The 16,522-nt window shown below is 48.2% G+C and overlaps 1 protein-coding gene across 16 annotated transcripts in view; it reads left to right on the top strand.

Moving 5' to 3' along the window:
* Positions 1 to 16,522, top strand: part of NF2 (NF2, moesin-ezrin-radixin like (MERLIN) tumor suppressor) — a 54,469-nt gene that overhangs the window by 11,318 nt on the left and 26,629 nt on the right. For 9 of the 16 annotated variants that reach the window (XM_062009531.1, XM_062009527.1, XM_062009530.1 and 6 more), the window contains exons 2-9: positions 3,808 to 3,933; positions 4,967 to 5,089; positions 7,329 to 7,412; positions 11,771 to 11,839; positions 12,258 to 12,340; positions 13,030 to 13,105; positions 13,398 to 13,532; positions 15,777 to 15,851. In XM_062009531.1, coding sequence (XP_061865515.1) covers positions 3,808 to 3,933; positions 4,967 to 5,089; positions 7,329 to 7,412; positions 11,771 to 11,839; positions 12,258 to 12,340; positions 13,030 to 13,105; positions 13,398 to 13,532; positions 15,777 to 15,851 — 771 coding nt within the window. Of the gene's footprint in view, positions 1 to 3,807; positions 3,934 to 4,966; positions 5,090 to 7,328; positions 7,413 to 10,881; positions 11,022 to 11,770; positions 11,844 to 12,257; positions 12,341 to 13,029; positions 13,106 to 13,397; positions 13,533 to 15,776; positions 15,852 to 16,522 lie in introns of those variants that run through there. The other 7 variants (XM_062009538.1, XM_062009539.1, XM_062009536.1 and 4 more) reach the window with 5 other exon arrangements.

Genomic DNA, 16,522 nt, shown 5'->3' with positions numbered 1-16,522 from the left:
AAAGAACATCAATTCCATCTCTGCAGAATCACACCCTTGCAGCACTTCCCTGCTCATAAAGCAGCTGGGCCACGTTGCCCTCCAACAGCTTCCCAAGCAGCACAGCCCGTGGTGCCAGTGTGCTGGTGGGAGAAGGCAGAGCTGCCCTGGGGGGGCAATGCCTGTGGCTGAGCAGGGGGTGCTGGAGCAACGTGGCTGTGTGAGCTCCATCCCATGGGTTGGGTTGAGAGTGTTATGTGTCAAGAGTGGCACTTGGAATCATAGAATGGTTTCAGCTGGAAGAGCCCTTTAAGCTCATGGAGCCTCTGCCCCATGACCCACCAGCCCATTGCCCTCAGTGCATCACCCACCCAGCTCTGAAACCCCTCCAGGGACGGTGACTCCAGCACCTCCCTGAGCAGCCCCTTCCAATGCCTGACAGCCCTGGCAGCAAAGAATTTCCTCCTCACATCCAGCCTGAACCTCCCCTGGTGACACTTGAGGCCATTTCCTCTGGTTCTGTTGCCTGTCACTGGGCAGAACAGACCGACCCCCACCTCGCTGCAGCTTCCTTTCAGGTAGCTGTAGAGAGTGAGAAGGTTTCCCCTGAGCCTTCTTTTCTCCAGGCTCAACAGCCCCAGATCCCTCAGCCCTTCCTCAGCTGAGACGTGCTCCAAATCCTTTCCTAGCTATTTTCTGTAGTGTCCACTGCCAGGACAAGGGGGAATGGGCACAAGCTGGAACACAAATGTTCCACTGGCACAGGAGGAGAAGCTCCTTTGGTGCTGAGGTGAGGGAGCCCTGGCCCAGGCTGCCCAGGGAGGGTGTGGAGGCTCCTTCTCAGGAGGTTTCCAACCTCACCTGGACACGATCCTGTGCCCCTGATGGTGAGGACCCTGCTGTAGCAGGGGTTGGGCTGGATGAGCTCTGCAGGGCCCTGCCAATCCCCACTCTTCCATGATTCTGTGATTATTGTGGTGTTGCTTTTTATCAGGAGATTGAGCTTTATTGTAGCATTGTGCCAGCTGCTGTGACATACGGCTGAGAAGGGATTTTGTCTGCTCTAAGCCTCTTTGGTTTGTTTTCAGGAGCTTGTAATGGCTTGCAGAATGGGCTTTGAGCTTCAGGTGTCACTTTAGTGCAGAGCAGGGGAATGGCTTACGTGATGGGACACTGCCAGCCAGTCCTGCCTCTCCCACAGACTCTCTGCCCAGTCTTGGACAGCAGCTCTCTCCATCTCCTCATGCCTGGAGAGGGCTTTATCTTTGTGTTTTACGACCAGCAAGCGTGGCAGTTAATGACACGAGACCTATGAGTGAGGATAAGGAGGGTTGAGGTCCTGAAGGCCTGTAAAGTAGCTGGAGTTCAGCTGTCAAGAGAAGATGCCACTTGAATGCAGATCATTATGTTAAGTACTGAGGTGTGGAATGAAATCATGTATGTTGAAATAAACGTGGCTGCTGTTCCATTTGTATCTTTAATGAAGGTAATTCAGCCCAGTTGGGGAGGATGTCTGTGTGATGTTATGGTTGGAGACTTCAGTGCCATGCAGGCAGGAATGTTTAACATACATTTCTGCCATAATGCACTCCTGCACTGACAGAGTGATGGTGTAAAATCCAGCAGCAGAAGCAGTCCCTTAAAATATTCCCATCATCAACTTAAAATTGCAGGGGGCTGAAAACACACAGAGCTCCTGCTTTAATGCTCACTGCTGCTCTTTGAAACTTAACTGCCAGCTTGCTGGGGGTCATATCAGCTGGTGCAGTGGGGTGGAAAGTGCCTGGAACTCTGGTTTGGTGGAAATCCCAGCCTGAGGGGGGACTTGGTGGGGTTATTCAAAACACTGATCCCATGGGATGTGTCTGGGGAGGAAACACTCCCATCAGGCTGTGCTCAGGCCAAGGGGCAACAGGCACAAGCTGGAACAGAAGAGGTTCCAAAGGAACACAAGGGAAAACTTCTTCCCTGTTGAGGTGAGGGAGCACTGGCAGGGGCTGCCCAGATGGGCTGTGGAGTCTCCTCCTCTGGAGACATTCAGCCCCAGCTGGATGAGTCCCTGTGTGCCCTGCTCTAGGTGGTGCTGCTCTGGCAGGGGGGTTGCACTGGATGAGCTTTCCAGGTCCCTTCCAACCTTTAAGAGTGTGTGATTCTGAGCAGCACACAGAAGCCTGCCCTGGGAAAGGTTTGGTGCAGGGTCGTGTGTGTGGAGGCACCGACTGTTCCTCCAAAGCAATAGGGCTGAAATGTGCTCTTTATAGCAAGAAAAAAAGAGAAGCCAATAACACTTTATGCAAAGCAGTTGAATGCTAGTTAGGAAACAGCTCTTTGATGGCAGCCTGTTTTTATGTGCCAACAGAAATGGTACAAAATAGCAGTTTCAATGTGTCTCGCTGTCTTTTGTCTGAACCCTCAAATTAACTTCCCTCTTAAGAGAATAGTTAGGGGAAGATCTTCTGCAATCTGAGGCATCCTGTGCTGAGCTGAAGCTCATCATGGGGACTAGGGGCTAGCTAAATGTGTGAAATGAGCAGGTTATAATTACAGTGCTGCAAAACGTGCTCCTCCTGGTGTTTTTGACCTGGAGGCACTGCCGGCGTTTGATGGGAGCTGCGGCGAGGCTGTGGCGAGCCGGCTGGGTGGGGGGGGTTATTGGAGGCTACCATTGGCTTTGTTCTATTCTGGGCCTGTGTGTGTGTGCCCAGACAGGGAGAGAAAATAGTGATATACTCATTTAATCCAAGCCAGCAGAATGGCAATGAGCTTGTCCTCAGCAGCTCTGCCCACAAGGCGGCAGTGGGTGACAGCGGGAGCGGCGCCCGCGCCAGCAGTCCCTGCCTTGCCTCAGCATTAATATTGATGCTGTCCAGGTGGCACCAAGATTGAGTTGTAGTGACAAGAGAATGTGAAGAGATCCTTTTTGCCCTAGGGCTTTAGAGTAATGGCCATATGTCTCTGTCCAGCAATTGTTGCTCCTGTGCAGATGGAAGACCAAAGTGGCTTTGGCATATTAGATTCATCTGGTTTATGTCTTTTTTCACCTTTCTGCCCTCCCAACACCTTCTGTCCTTATGAGCAAACTTCAGGAACAACACAGATGCATCTTCAAGATTGCTGGAAGGACACAGTCTTTGATCAAGGCCACTTTTCTCTGCACCTAAGCTGCTTTTGTCACACACATGTTTTCAGCAGACAGTGCAGTCTGACTCTACCAGAACAAGCTCTGAGAGAACTGCTGGCTTCAGGGATAGGGCTTGTTTCCTGAGCTCCTTTTCCCTTTTAGCTGTGCAGGGCTGGTAGCTCTGGACAAATGTGCTTTGTACATGAATGGTTTCACTTGTGATTTTTTTGTGGGTGCATCACACCCTTGTCTGTGAAACCCTGTTGCTGATGCTGGAGCTTGTGCAGGGCTTCCTGGGCCTGTAGACAGAGCCATTGAAGCCACTGAAGGGGCAGTTAAGAGTGATTGTTATTTCTTGCTGGAAACAGGCTGCTCATAGCAGTGCATGGCTCAAAAGGAACCTTGACAGACCCTTTAAATCCTCTGTTGAATGTTGGTGGGTTGCCAGAGGGAGAAAGAGGGGGCTTTACAGTGTCCTTTTTGGGAGAGGGGAAATCACATCTCAGTTTCCTACTGAGGGAGGAGCTGGTGATCTGCAGATGGGATCAGATGGAAGGATATAAAATGAGCTTCGTTAGGCTGTTTTCTTATCTGTACCAGATGCCTTCCCAAAGACCTTGTGAAGTGAAAAAAGAGTGAGTTTGGTTGAACAGAGGTGAAGTTCTGAAATCCATCTTTATAACTGCTTGCTGTTTGCTCTCCTGCAGGTGAAGTGGAAAGGGAAGGACCTGTTTGATCTAGTATGCAGGACACTGGGACTCCGAGAAACCTGGTTCTTTGGGCTTCAATACACCATCAAGGATACAGTGGCTTGGCTCAAAATGGACAAGAAGGTTGGGACCAAATTTGCCTTGAGAGGTTGTGTGGGATGACAGAGGAGAATGTAATTTCCACCCTGAATGTCCCAAGGTTGTGTTATGTGTGGTATTGAAGTGAACCGGGTGTAGTGTGTTTAAGTCTCACCCTTGTGGCATTTGGAAGTTAAATGGGGAAGAGTTGGCAGAGATACCTCACCCCAGCTCCTTCTGAGCTTTGAAGCCTCAGACTGTGCACACTGAATCTCCTTCAGGCATTTTAGAGTCTTGCAGGGATGCAGGACTACAGGGTGCCTGTAATGTAAAGGAAACCTAAAAGACTCTCCCCTCTGTCCTTCAGCACAAATCCTTTGTGGACAAGTGACATTGTACCTTGGCTTCTTTTGTTGTTGAGATGTGTAAAATGCTAGGGAGGAGGAAAACCAGGTTAGTGAAAAGGAGATAAGGGAGGAAATGCTTCCCAAATATGTGAGCCTCCAGGTTGCTGAGGGGTGGGTTAGAGGACTGATGGATGTGGGTGGATTCACATCCAAAGGATGTTACACTGAAACCAGACAGTAATCGAGACTTGAGGGAGGTCTGGGTGTCTCGAATGCCATGCCAAGCTTTTCAGTACCATGAATCTGAACTGGGCAGTGCCAACACAACAGAAAGGCAGTAGGACCAACACTGAAATACAAGAGAAGGCAGAGCAGGCAAACAACAGGGAAGTCAAGTGGTGGCGTAGCAGGATACAGCATGGCTCTGCAGTGCAATGTGTGAGGCAACGTGTGCACAGCACATCAGGACCAGCCTTTGCTGTCTCATTGCTCATGCTGTTTGTTTCTGCCTTGTTTGTTTTCTCACATCCTTAGGAGTGTCAGAAATGTTTGCTTGTTTCCTTTCTTGACTATGGTTTTGAACTACTTTGGTTGGTTTGACTGTTCTGAATGTCTAAGGTGCTTGACAAAAGATGTGCTGGTCTGAACAGAAAGGAGCTGTGTCTTTGCTCCAAGAGACAGAGTGTTAAAGAAGCTGGAAAGAGTAGCTGAATGGCTCTTGTATCCTACAGGTTCTGGATCATGATGTTCCAACAGAAGAGCCTGTCACCTTTCACTTCTTGGCCAAATTTTATCCTGAGAACGCAGAGGAGGAGCTAGTCCAGGAAATCACACAGCACTTGTTCTTCCTGCAGGTAGGAGCCTGGTCAGAACACCTGACCCCAACCTGATGGAGAAGGAGGCAGGATGAGCAGAAGTGTGAGAAGGTTCCAGGGTCACAAAGTTGGTCAGCAGAGTGTGAATCCTCATTGTCATGTTCACACCTCTCCAAAGGGAGTTGTCTTCAACTTCTTAAACTAGGTCAGAGACGGTTTGTCTGGATGAAGCACTCACAGGTGCCCAGACTTGCAGACAGCATAAACTGGCTGTGTCAGGAATGATTAGGTGATTTGTAATATTAGTGTGTGGTAGCTGGGGGAAATGAATCTGTCAGATGTGGGCTTGAATGACACAAACAGCCTCAGAACCTGCCTCCCTGCAGGAGGTGAGGATCAGTTCTGCTGAGGAATGGCCACGGCCTTCCTACACGATTGCATTGTTATGTGAAGCAGGGGAATTTCATCCTCAACAACAGAATGCAGCCAACCTCTTTCATGTTCAGGCTGTACAGCAAGGTTCCCCTCTTGGCAAAACAGTCTTCAGGTAACTGGAGCAGAAGAAAATCTCAGAAGCACATCTCTGTCAGAGGCTGGTAGCAGAGGCAGAGGAGAAGGGGAAACCTAAAGGGTCCCAGCGCCCCGTGTTGAGCATTTGGAAACTCTTGTGAGTGCTTCTTCAGGTTTTATCTTTTAGACTAAGCTACAAAGCTTTGTGTCCTGAGAAATCAGCTCAGCTGGTGGTGGTGTAGCAGTGCAGCATGGCTGGTAACAAAGAGCTTTATCCCAGGAGCTCTCTTTCAGACAAGGTCAATTTTCTCAAACTATGTGCTATAAAGAGTTGGGTCAACTCTGGTTACAGGGACTACAGTAGTCCTAGTCAGACCCCATGTGCTTATGGGTGTGTTTCATCTGCTCTGTGGCTGTTAATGTGAAGTCTCTAAAAGAAACAAGTTAGAAAAATGAAAAAAGACACTTGTCCTTCCATTTGTTGCACCAAGGCAGAGACAACCTAGATTTGGATGCTCTTGGAAGTACCACTGTGGAACTTGAGTGTGCTGTGCCCTTTCAAATGGATATCAAAGTGAGCTCACCAGCTTCTTGGCACTCCTCGTGCTTCCAAAGTTCATCTTTGTTCTTCCAAGCTAAAGGACTTCTAAATGCAAAGGATTTCTCCTCATTTCCAAGCTGTCTCGTGCACTGGTGTCTCTGTAGGGCTGGTTTTAAACGTCTGACTTGCTGTGGGCTTTATCCTTGATAAGGAAAAACACTGCTGACATCTTCTGAGAAGGACAATTGGAGAGGAAGAGCAGTTAAAGCTGTAGTTTATAAATGGAGATTGTGACTTTTCAACTAGGATTCCTGATGATGAGAGGGGCCTGGGCTCCCATAATACCTGTGGGGGATGGGAGCACCATAAGCTTGCAAACTCTCTTGTTTTTATCTAAATGCAGGAGAATATCTTCTTTAATTATGCTGTAACCAACTTTGAGGACTCCAAGCATGTTATAAATTCAGATTGATGTTGCTGCATCTCTGTGACAATCCCTTTAAGTCTCCCAGGAAGTAGTAGGCTTTTTTTTCCCCTCCTGTCTTTATCCAGGAAAATTAAGTGTGCAAAGGCAAAAAAAGATGGAACATGACAGGTTTAATTTTTTAATGCACAGAAGCCAGGAAATATAAAGCCCTGGATTTTGGGAGCTGCACTTTGGCTCTCCTGGGAGTGTGCACAGGGCTCTGCCTGCTGCTAAAAGCACTGCCATGGAGGTGACCTGCAGCTCTCCTCACTGCCAGTGGGATCCCAGGGAATTAGCCTCCAGCACAGGTGAGCACTGACTCATGATGAGGCCTAAATATCCCAGAGCAAAACCTTTGTGTGCTCAGACACTTGTCTGCAAGCTTTTTATATCAATTCAGTGGTGGGTATAAATGTCACCTCAATCCATAGCTTGGGCCTTGAGAGGTTTCAGCTCTGTGTTTTTATGCAAGGCTTTTTTTCTCTCCCCTTGCCTTTAGCAATGGGCTATAGGTTCTGTCATTTTCCACATACAAATTTAGCTCTTCTTGCAAACCTGTCTGAGAAAGATGGCCTGTGAAAGCTCGAGCCCTTCCCTTCTGAGCCACCAGAGACTTCCTGAATTGTCATTAGTGTTAGGAAAATTGTTAACTGTGTGGTTGACAACTCGAGTTAAAACAAACTGCAGCCATCTGCTGTGCCAGTCATGCTTTGCACTGCTCCACTAAATGTGTGCTTCATGTCCTTTACTGCTGTGTGCAGGTGAAGAAGCAGATTTTGGATGAGAAGATCTACTGTCCTCCTGAAGCTTCTGTTCTGCTGGCTTCTTATGCTGTCCAGGCCAAGGTAGGCACGGGGCATTCTCCAAGGCTCTGCTGAGGAAGGGGAAGGCAGGGAAAGTTGTTAAAACTTGAGAAGGGACTACACCAACACTGATGCTTTCCCTGCATAACTGGTTCCTGGCTACCTTCAGGCATTGGACAGATTTTTGCTTTCCTGTTCCAGGACTCTTTAGCAAGTGCTCAGCTCGTGAGCTGCAGTGCCTGCTCGAGTGTGGCTTCCTACTGGCACAAGCCAATTCCCCCAGCCTGGGCTTTTTTGGATCTCCTCCCTGCTCTTGCTGTTGTAGCCAGTGGCAAAGCAGCCATGGGACTCACAGCTCTGCTCCTTCCCCAGAATACTTGTCACCATGATAACTGCTTGGTTTTGAGGGCTACAGCTTGCCATGTAAATGTTGTTGCAGTGTTGAAAGGCTCTTCCTGCCTTCTCCCTCTGTCTTGGATGCAATCTTGAGTGTTTGGCTCCACTAGACAGAGGAAGAAGTCAATGGTTACTACATTCCTCTTGTTCCTCAGCTGAATTCTGCTCTGGACACAGAGTTGGTGTGTTTTGTGGAGGATTTATTTAAGAGAATGCTGTTTTGTAGTCTGGAGCATGCAGCAGCCCACAGCAGAGAGACTCCTGGGATAGAGGGAGCAGCCCAAGGTTCAGAAGTGGGGACGTTCTTGCAGGAGGGGAAGTAATTTATCCCTGTATATGCACAACATGTACTGCTGCTCAATTAACAAGTCTTCTGGCTAATCTCCAGTTTATGTGTGCAAAGATAATGTCTTTGGAAAAGGAGTGACTGGAATCTGATTGCAGCCCAGCTGTGTTATCACTTGTGGTCATAGTTCTGGCTCTCTGGATGTGATTTAGGGAGGTGTTTTGGCTTGCTGGGCCACAGGCAGATGGCCATGCCCTGGGTCTGGCCTTTCTGCCTGTCCTTGAGGAGCATGATTGTTGAGCAGTTCAGGAGAAGCAGGGTTGCTCTCTGGTCTGTGAGACAGCCTTAGCAGGAATAGAGAATTTGGCTCCATTGCCTGAGGAGAGGGCCTGATCCAGCCTGGTTGGAAACAGAGGCCAGGCCTCAGTGTTTCCCTGTGGCTTTTTCCATGTTATTGCATAGTCTTCCTCATAGCTCTTTAGTCCATGCCTGGTTTGTCTGAACATTGTCCTGGGTGACATGCAGCAGTGTTCTTTGGTGATGAATGTTTGAATTTACTAGAAAAAGATGTTCTCTGCTCCTAGCCAGGATATTGATGAAACCATATTTTAAGACACTCATCAACCAGGGAAAGACAAGTTGCTTTTAGGAAGGTTTCTATTGGTGTGAATCATTCATCACTCTAATAACAGTGCATGGGCAAACACTTCCTTGGCTTTTTCTCCATTGACCTACTGAGCTGAGGGTACGTAGGGGATGACTTTTCCTGTTGCCAAAATGAATAAACCATTGGGTAAATACTGAGTGCTATTAGCTCTTGGTCATGGCAGTTTCTGCTGGCAGGCTGGGAACAGGCTGTGGTTGGGTACAGCACTCTTGGACCTCCCCTGTCTCTGCTTGCAGTGCAGCTGTTGGCTTTGCACTCAGTAACAAGCTCAACACGCTCGGTCAGCTGGAGTCAGAGAGGGTCTCCTAACCTTGCACATCTTGATTCTCCACAGAGATTGTGAGAAGGGGGAAGAGGGATGCCTTTGCTGATCTTTGCTAACATCCTTTCATGCCTGCCATCAGCCATCACTTCTCTTCCCTGCCCCTCCAGGCAGGGTTTCCCCTTCTGCTGCTTTTTTCTTCCAGCAGAAGAACATGCTGAAAACACATCCTAGGAGGAAAGATGCTGTAGGTCATCTCCTTCCAGTTACACAGGATAATGATATCCATTCTGGACCAGAAAGCAGCCACTCAGCACAATAATTCCACTAATAATGCACAGGTTTGCATGATTAGGGACATAACAGCCCAACACCACGCTGTGTTTGCAGCCATTTGATTGACAGCCAGCTTGCTCTGTACTGTTGCCTCACACCTACCTGCCATAACAAAGGAAGTGTGGTGGTCATAAAAATAAGAGCTTCTTTATTTCTATATCATTGTGTTCATCTGGGGAATCACTGTGTGTTTTCCCCTCTAGCCTTGCATTCCAACCACCCACACTGCTTTCAGATGTTGGAGGTGGTTCAGGTTTTAAATAGCCTGGAGAGATGTGGAAGCTACTGAAAAATGCATCCCAGCAGAAGATGGGAATGTCCAGGAGGCTCTTCCTCTGCTTGCCCTTCATGCAGAGAGCTGCTGTGCTGCAGCACTTCATGTCTTGCAGCACTCTCAGCACTTCATGTCTTGCAGCACTCTCAGCACTTCATGTCTTGCAGCACTCTCAGCACTTCATGTCTTGCAGCACTAGCAAAGGGCTCTTTTATCTTCGAGGAGGTTTTTTTTCTCCTCCCTCCAAACAAACCACACGTGGTGTTAACACTTTGAAGCTGACTATGCCTGTGTTTATCCAGGATGGGGTAAAGCAGGTTTGTGGATGAGGTAAAAGCAACTTCCACGTGGAACTGTGAATATTAATGGAGAGTTCAATGAAGGGGCTGAAGGAGGCTTCGAGGTAAAGATTTAATTGAGAAGGTCTTTAAAGTGTGTTTGCCTCATTGTTTGAGCCAACATATACTGCAATGCTTAAGCCATTTGTTGATTTTGGACTTGTGAATAATGAATGCTCTTCTCCAGACTCCCTCTCAGTACAAACACTCCTTTGGGACGTGGCAATGTTTTTCACCACGTGGAAATCACATAATCCACGCTTAGGCTTGGATCTCCACAGCACATCACAACGGAAAAGAATCGAGTTAATCCTATTTGCTGTGATTTTCATCACCTAAAAATGATCTATTTTCTGCCTCACCAAGGTTATTGGAGTTGTTTCCTTTGCTGGTGCCACGTTTTGATTGCTCTTCCCTTTTGATGTGGGTTCGAAGGACATGTGTTGTTCAATGCGTTGCTTTCTGAGGAGCTCCCAGCATCTCTAGAGCTTGGAAGACAAACAGTTGCTGCTGCTCAGCACCCTCCTGAATGAACCCCGTGGTGGTTTTGTTATGCTAATTGAAGGCTGAGTCAGTGTTGATTGTTGAATGCTTCCTTTGCATCTGCCTTGGCTCCTAATCAATATTTGCATCTTTAATCCCTGCGTGTAGTCTTAGGGAAGGTCCCTGGCTGGGCTGCAGAGGGGGTGTATGTGTAGACATGATGCTGAGCTCTGGTTTTAGTGTAAGACATGATGGTTCTGGCACAGAAAAGAGGCTGATAGGGAAAGCTTCCTGCTTTATTACACGAGCACCGTGTGTCTTGCTCTTGGGTTTAAAAATCGCCATGGTTTTGTAGTAGGTGAGCTGAGGTTCCTTGGGAGAGAGGGGAGGGGAGGACTCTCTCCCTTGCAAAGTGAGGGACTGGAGCAAACCTTGCTGTGTCTTGTGTAACTGGGGAATGTCACTGCAGGAGTCCTGTTTGCCAGGTGAATGAGAACCGCAGCATTTCCTCTACGTGCCTCGCATCCATCGTCCTCTTCTCTTGGACTTGCTAGGTTATTGGAGGTGCTGCTTTCTGCCTGTTCCCTGCCCTCTTAAGCTGTATGGGAGGTAAATTCATTTTCACCTGCACTGCAGGGCCACTCAGCTTTTCAATCTGTTAATAAGCAGTTTGATTTCTCAGTTACTTTATATGCTGCTCAAAAAGATGTAAATCTAAACAAATACTAGTAATTACTGGATGCACTGAACAAATCTGAACTGAATCCCATGACTCAGTTTAGCAACAGAGCCTCCAGCAGAATAGCTGACACCTGCCCAAGAGGAGTCTGTCAAACTCCTGTAATGTTTTCTGATGTTTGTTCATTAGGGTGGTGAGCAGGGACAGAGGAATGACCATCTGCCTCACCCCCAATGACTGGTATCCATCAGTCTTTAGGAACAGGTCTTTGTGTCTTGACTCCCTTGCCTCACTGCTGGTGGGGCAGCAAGGACTTCTCAGCAAGGACTCCTTCTGAGTCTGTCCTGCATCAGAGGAAGTGTTTTCTGGGCATGGTAATTAGAACAGTATGGAATCATTCATTTGGAAAGGACCTACAGTGGTCATCTAGTCCAGCTGGGGGATGTCAACCGCCGGTGGATGTCAGCTGATGGTGGGGAGTTTTGTTCTGCTTCCACCTCTGCTGCATGAGTAGAAGGAGGAGATTAGTTTCTATTAGCAATCAAATTACAAAGAAGGCAGGTTATTACATTTCCTGAGCAGCATATGTCTGCCCAAGGGGTGGATGTGTGAGGGAGAAGAGTTTTACTGGCCTGTGGTGTTAACGTGGGGTGGGCTCTGTGTCTGTGCTTCTTTCCAGTACGGTGACTATGATCCCAATGTCCACAAGCGAGGCTTCTTGGCACAAGAGGAGTTGCTTCCAAAGCGGGTAAGGAGCTTGACCAGTAGTTTCCTAAGCCTGGAGGTGTTTTGTGTAACAGAGCCCTTTGCAGAGAGGGTCTCTGGGGTCTGCCCGTGGGGTGCACCCTGCTTTGTTTTCCTTGATGGTGAAGTCGTATTGAGGGAGAAGAAGTGAATCCCTTGCTGATAAATCTCAATAAAACCAGAAGCAAATGTTTTGTTTCTTGTCCTGAGATGATCCTGCCTGCATGTCCTGTGTTGGGCTGGGGACAGTTTGCCTGTGCTTGGGAGGGCTGAGTGAGCGTTGGGCAATGGCAGGGTGCGGGGCTGAGAGCTGCCCATCTTGAGGCTGGTCATGGTGCTGGGGAAGGGTGGCTTGAGGCTGGTCACTGACTGTGACAAGAGCTGCAGTGTGACCTGATCTCTTGTCTCCCCATGTATCTCAGGTAATAAACCTGTATCAGATGACTCCAGAGATGTGGGAGGAAAGGATAACAGCCTGGTACGCAGAGCACCGCGGCAGAGCAAGGTGAGCGTGTGCTGCAGGGATGGGTCAGCATCAGTCCTCTCACCTGACAACTCACCAGGGTTTGGGGAGCTGGGGCAGATGATGGATGAGCTCTGCAGACAGCATGGTTAATGTCAGCACAGCTCTGTAGCAGACCCATCAAAAGCAAAGGGCTTTCTCTGACGACTCTACATGTGCCCTGCTGTTCCCTGGTCGCTGATGGGATCCTAGAGATTATTTAGGACTGATGTCCAGCACTAAGGGACTGCCTGCAGAGGGGCAGGGAGACAGGCAGCCCTGTCTGCTTAGGGACTAAGAGTGCTTTCTGGGCCAGGAAAAGCAATGAACCTTCAGACTGATGAGCTCTATTGCTGTGTTAAAATGCTCCTTACGGGGGTAAGCCTAAAGTCAGATAGATCTGCCACAGAGGCCTCCCAAGCAGGGATTTCCTATTTGTACTGAAGGGACTGGGAGGTGGACAGAGCAAAGCTCAGAGTGCTGCATCAACCACTAAGATGCCAGCACACTGCAGAGTGGGATTTGCTATTGGGCTTTATTGATCCTGCCAGCAAAGACAGGCTTGACCTGTGTGATACAGACAGTCCAGCTTGAAAGCCTTGTGTGTGTTTAGGATCAGAAAGAGCAGCCACCCCACTCTCTCTCTGATCCTACCAAGCATTATTACACTGCTCTGGTTTTTTGTCTGACAGAGATGAAGCTGAAATGGAGTATTTGAAGATAGCTCAGGACTTGGAGATGTATGGAGTGAACTATTTTGCCATTAAGGTGAGTGCAGGTTGCAGGGCACGTTGTCGTCCTGGCCTAGCTCTTGTGTGAGTCTGTGTCTTTTGTGTTGCTGTGAGATTGAATGAGTGGAGCCTTGGAGAACCAGCACACCTTGGAGGTTGCTGCAGTGTGTTGGTGAGAGTCCCTGCTGCAGCCTGCTTCACTGGGGAGGCCAAAGCTCTTCTTATAGGCAGTGCTAGTGGGTCTGCTAACAGGTGAAGCTAACAATGGCTCGTGTCACACTCTCCCACTGGAATAAAAGGATTTTCTGCTCTTTTCTTTCCTCTTGTAGAATAAAAAGGGCACAGAACTGCTCCTTGGTGTCGATGCCTTGGGTCTTCACATTTATGACCCAGACAACAGGCTGACTCCTAAAATCTCCTTCCCGTGGAACGAGATCCGGAATATCTCGTACAGCGACAAAGAGGTAGGGATGTGTCTGCCTTCTTACCTAAGAGCAGTAACAACTCAACTGCAATTTCAAGTGATTTCTCTTAGCTTCTCTGCCTGCCCTTCTTGCTGTCACCAGCTTAGCTAAGGGCAGCTCAGCTTCTCCAGTTGAAACCCCAATCCTGAGCCTCTCTGAAACCTTCCTGGCGTGGGTGTACAAGAGGTCAGCTGGGAGCTCTTCTCTTTGGTTTTAGAGTATGTTCAAACCCACTGTGTCATTTTTTTTCCCAAACCCCTATTTGTTGTTGTGCTGAACCCAAAGATCAAGGTTCAGAAGTTGAGATCTCTGCTTTGCTCTGTGTATTACATTCTATTACTGTGCATGATATACTGTACTATGAAATACAGTGAGCTATGTTCCTGGCGAGACGAGCTCTTGCCTCTTGCCATATCATTACATCATCTGGAGTTTGCAGGCTGCTGGGCTTGGCATAACAGCTGGAATCTTTTTAGGAAGCTAAGTGATATAAGACTGCTATTGGATAGATATTTATTAAATCCAGAGCACAAATATGAATCTTCTGCATCATTGGCCACCAAACCTAGTTGAGAATAGCAGTGAAATTGGCTGTGGAGGGGAAACTGATCTGCCCAATTTTCAGCCTGAGAGAGCTGCTGAGAGAAAAGCATCTGCCTTCATGGTGAAGGAAGAAAATTAACTTCTTAATTAAAAATTAACTCCCCAATCTAAACGTGATATTGATCAGGGTGAGAGCTAAAGGTTTCCCCTCAGCTGCATTTATTGCCTGTGTTGTGAAGTTTTATAAGCAGTAAGGATGTGCTGGAGTTATCTTTGATTGGCTTACTCCTTGAAAAGAAAGAGCTTCACAGAAGAGCCCAGCACTTGGTGACTTTGTCACAGGGAGGAAAACTTTCCAGAGGAGTGCAGTGGAAGCTGTCAGCTCAGGCACTGCCTCAGAAGCCTGAGGACTGAAGCCTCTGAAAGCAGGCCTCAGCACGAGACAGTAATAGGACTTTCTCTTGAGGGAAAGGACTGCCACCTTCCCTCAGGTCAATCAGCTGTGTAATAAGATGACTGCAACTAGACCTGATGTGATAGTAAACAGGCTTAATAGCTGGGTATGACAGCTGTGTAGACACAACAGAAGGGTTGAAGCTGTTGGAACAAAGATTGACTGTTTCTGTGGAACTGAACTGTGTCTCTGCTGCGTCCCTCGGTGACTGGAAGGAGCCTGAGTCCAGGGACGTGCATGCACGTCTGCCTGGGTGAAAGCCTGGAAAGACTGGCTCTTAAACTGACAAAAGAAAACAGTGGCAGGGCGAGTTGTGCTGAGCCCTTTGCAGGCAGTACCATGGGTTGACAAATAGGCCTCCTTTAATGGACACAGACTGCCTGCTCCAGCGCTGGCTCTTCAGCCGGTTATTTCTGTAGCGTGTGGGGGAGTGATGGAATAGATGCATGCCTTCTAAAAAATGCTGTGTTGCAAAGCACTTCATCTCTTCAAGCATCCTTTTGTTAGCTCAGAGTCTATCCAGGGGCTGTGTTACCAAAACTCTCAAGCCTGGCAATGCCACCTCTATCCTCTCGAGAGAGACCCGCTGTGGGAAAGCTTTTTGGAGGGGTTAAATGCAGTCTGTGGTTCCAGCTGTTTGATTGGTATGTGCAGTGTAAATACAAGTTAGAGCCAGGGACTAATACTTTGAATTATGGAGCTGATTTCTGGAGAACAAAATGCATGGAGCATCCTTTTGGGGAACCCTTGCAAGTGGAGGTGTCCACAGCAACTCCTGTTGCTGTGTTCCTCATGCAACCCTCCTGCTCATCCCTCGGGCAGCTGAGCTGGTTCTTCCTCACTTCAGAAGTGCCAGGAGCTTCTGCTCTAGGTTCTCCATTCCCTGCAGCTGCCAGGAGAGCAGCATCTTGCCTTTCCTTGGGAGGTGCTGAGCTGTCTGCCCTCTGCAAGGTGCTCTGCAGAGGACAGAGCCTGTCAGGCATTGCAGCCTGTAGGTGGACAGCATTCTCATTGCTTCTGTGTGGCACTCACGTTTTCCAGACCAGAGGAACAGTTGTCTCCTTGGTTGCTTTTGATGTTAGTTCTCTTGCTTGGCTAAAAGCCACAGGGACAAGCTCTCAGCTTTGTTTGTCTGACACTGCTGACCTCCTGTGAGCCAAAGCTCTCACTAATACTTTTATAGCTGTGGTTTTATTAAGTGCACTGCTCTCTGATAACTCTCTCCCTCTTGATTTCTTCCCTTTCAGTTTACAATTAAGCCATTGGACAAAAAGATTGATGTTTTTAAATTCAATTCATCAAAGCTACGTGTGAACAAGCTGGTAAGTCTACAGACAGAGTGGTTTGTATTGCTTGCAGCAGTGGTTTCTTTGGGGCTGATCCTTTGAGGAGTCAGAGAACATGCTGGCCTGGCTGGACCCTGCATGTGATGGGATGTAGCAGTTACTACTCAGTCATAGCCTCTAGAAGAGAAGGGGCAAGCTCAAGTCAAACTCCTTCACAGAACCTCTCCTCTCTGTCCTGTGTTTGTGCTCCCTTTCTGAACTCTTGGAGTTACAGCTGACCTGCATGGCAGAAAGCAATTAGTAAGTAAAACTCTCTTCACACTTATCTTTGCTTCAGATCCCCCTCTCCTCCTGCAGACCTTTTCTCTTCTGTCCTGTGATGTAGATGTCCCTATTTTGGGATGTTGATCAGAGTTGCAGTCCTGCTTTTCTCCCTAGGCTGGTCCCTTCTGAGGACACTCTCTGTGTACAAGGATGGAGAGGGCTATGTTGGGCTGTTCTGCATTCCTGTTAGACCCCAGCTTTAGCTAGTGTTCTGGATTTGGTATCTGGAGGAGCTTTCATCCAGATTCTATAGTAGCTGTGCACCATGTTAAGTGACACAAGAGACCTGAAGAAGCCAATGGGGGTTATTTTTCCCATCCTTATAAGAGAGGAAGGGGACCTTTGCTGTCCTGTACTTCACTCACCACAGAAGTGGGGCTTCC

Source organism: Colius striatus, chromosome 17, assembly GCF_028858725.1.
Source record: "Colius striatus isolate bColStr4 chromosome 17, bColStr4.1.hap1, whole genome shotgun sequence".
Taxonomy (NCBI): domain Eukaryota; kingdom Metazoa; phylum Chordata; class Aves; order Coliiformes; family Coliidae; genus Colius; species Colius striatus.
This window is presented reverse-complemented; position numbering and strand designations above follow the sequence as displayed.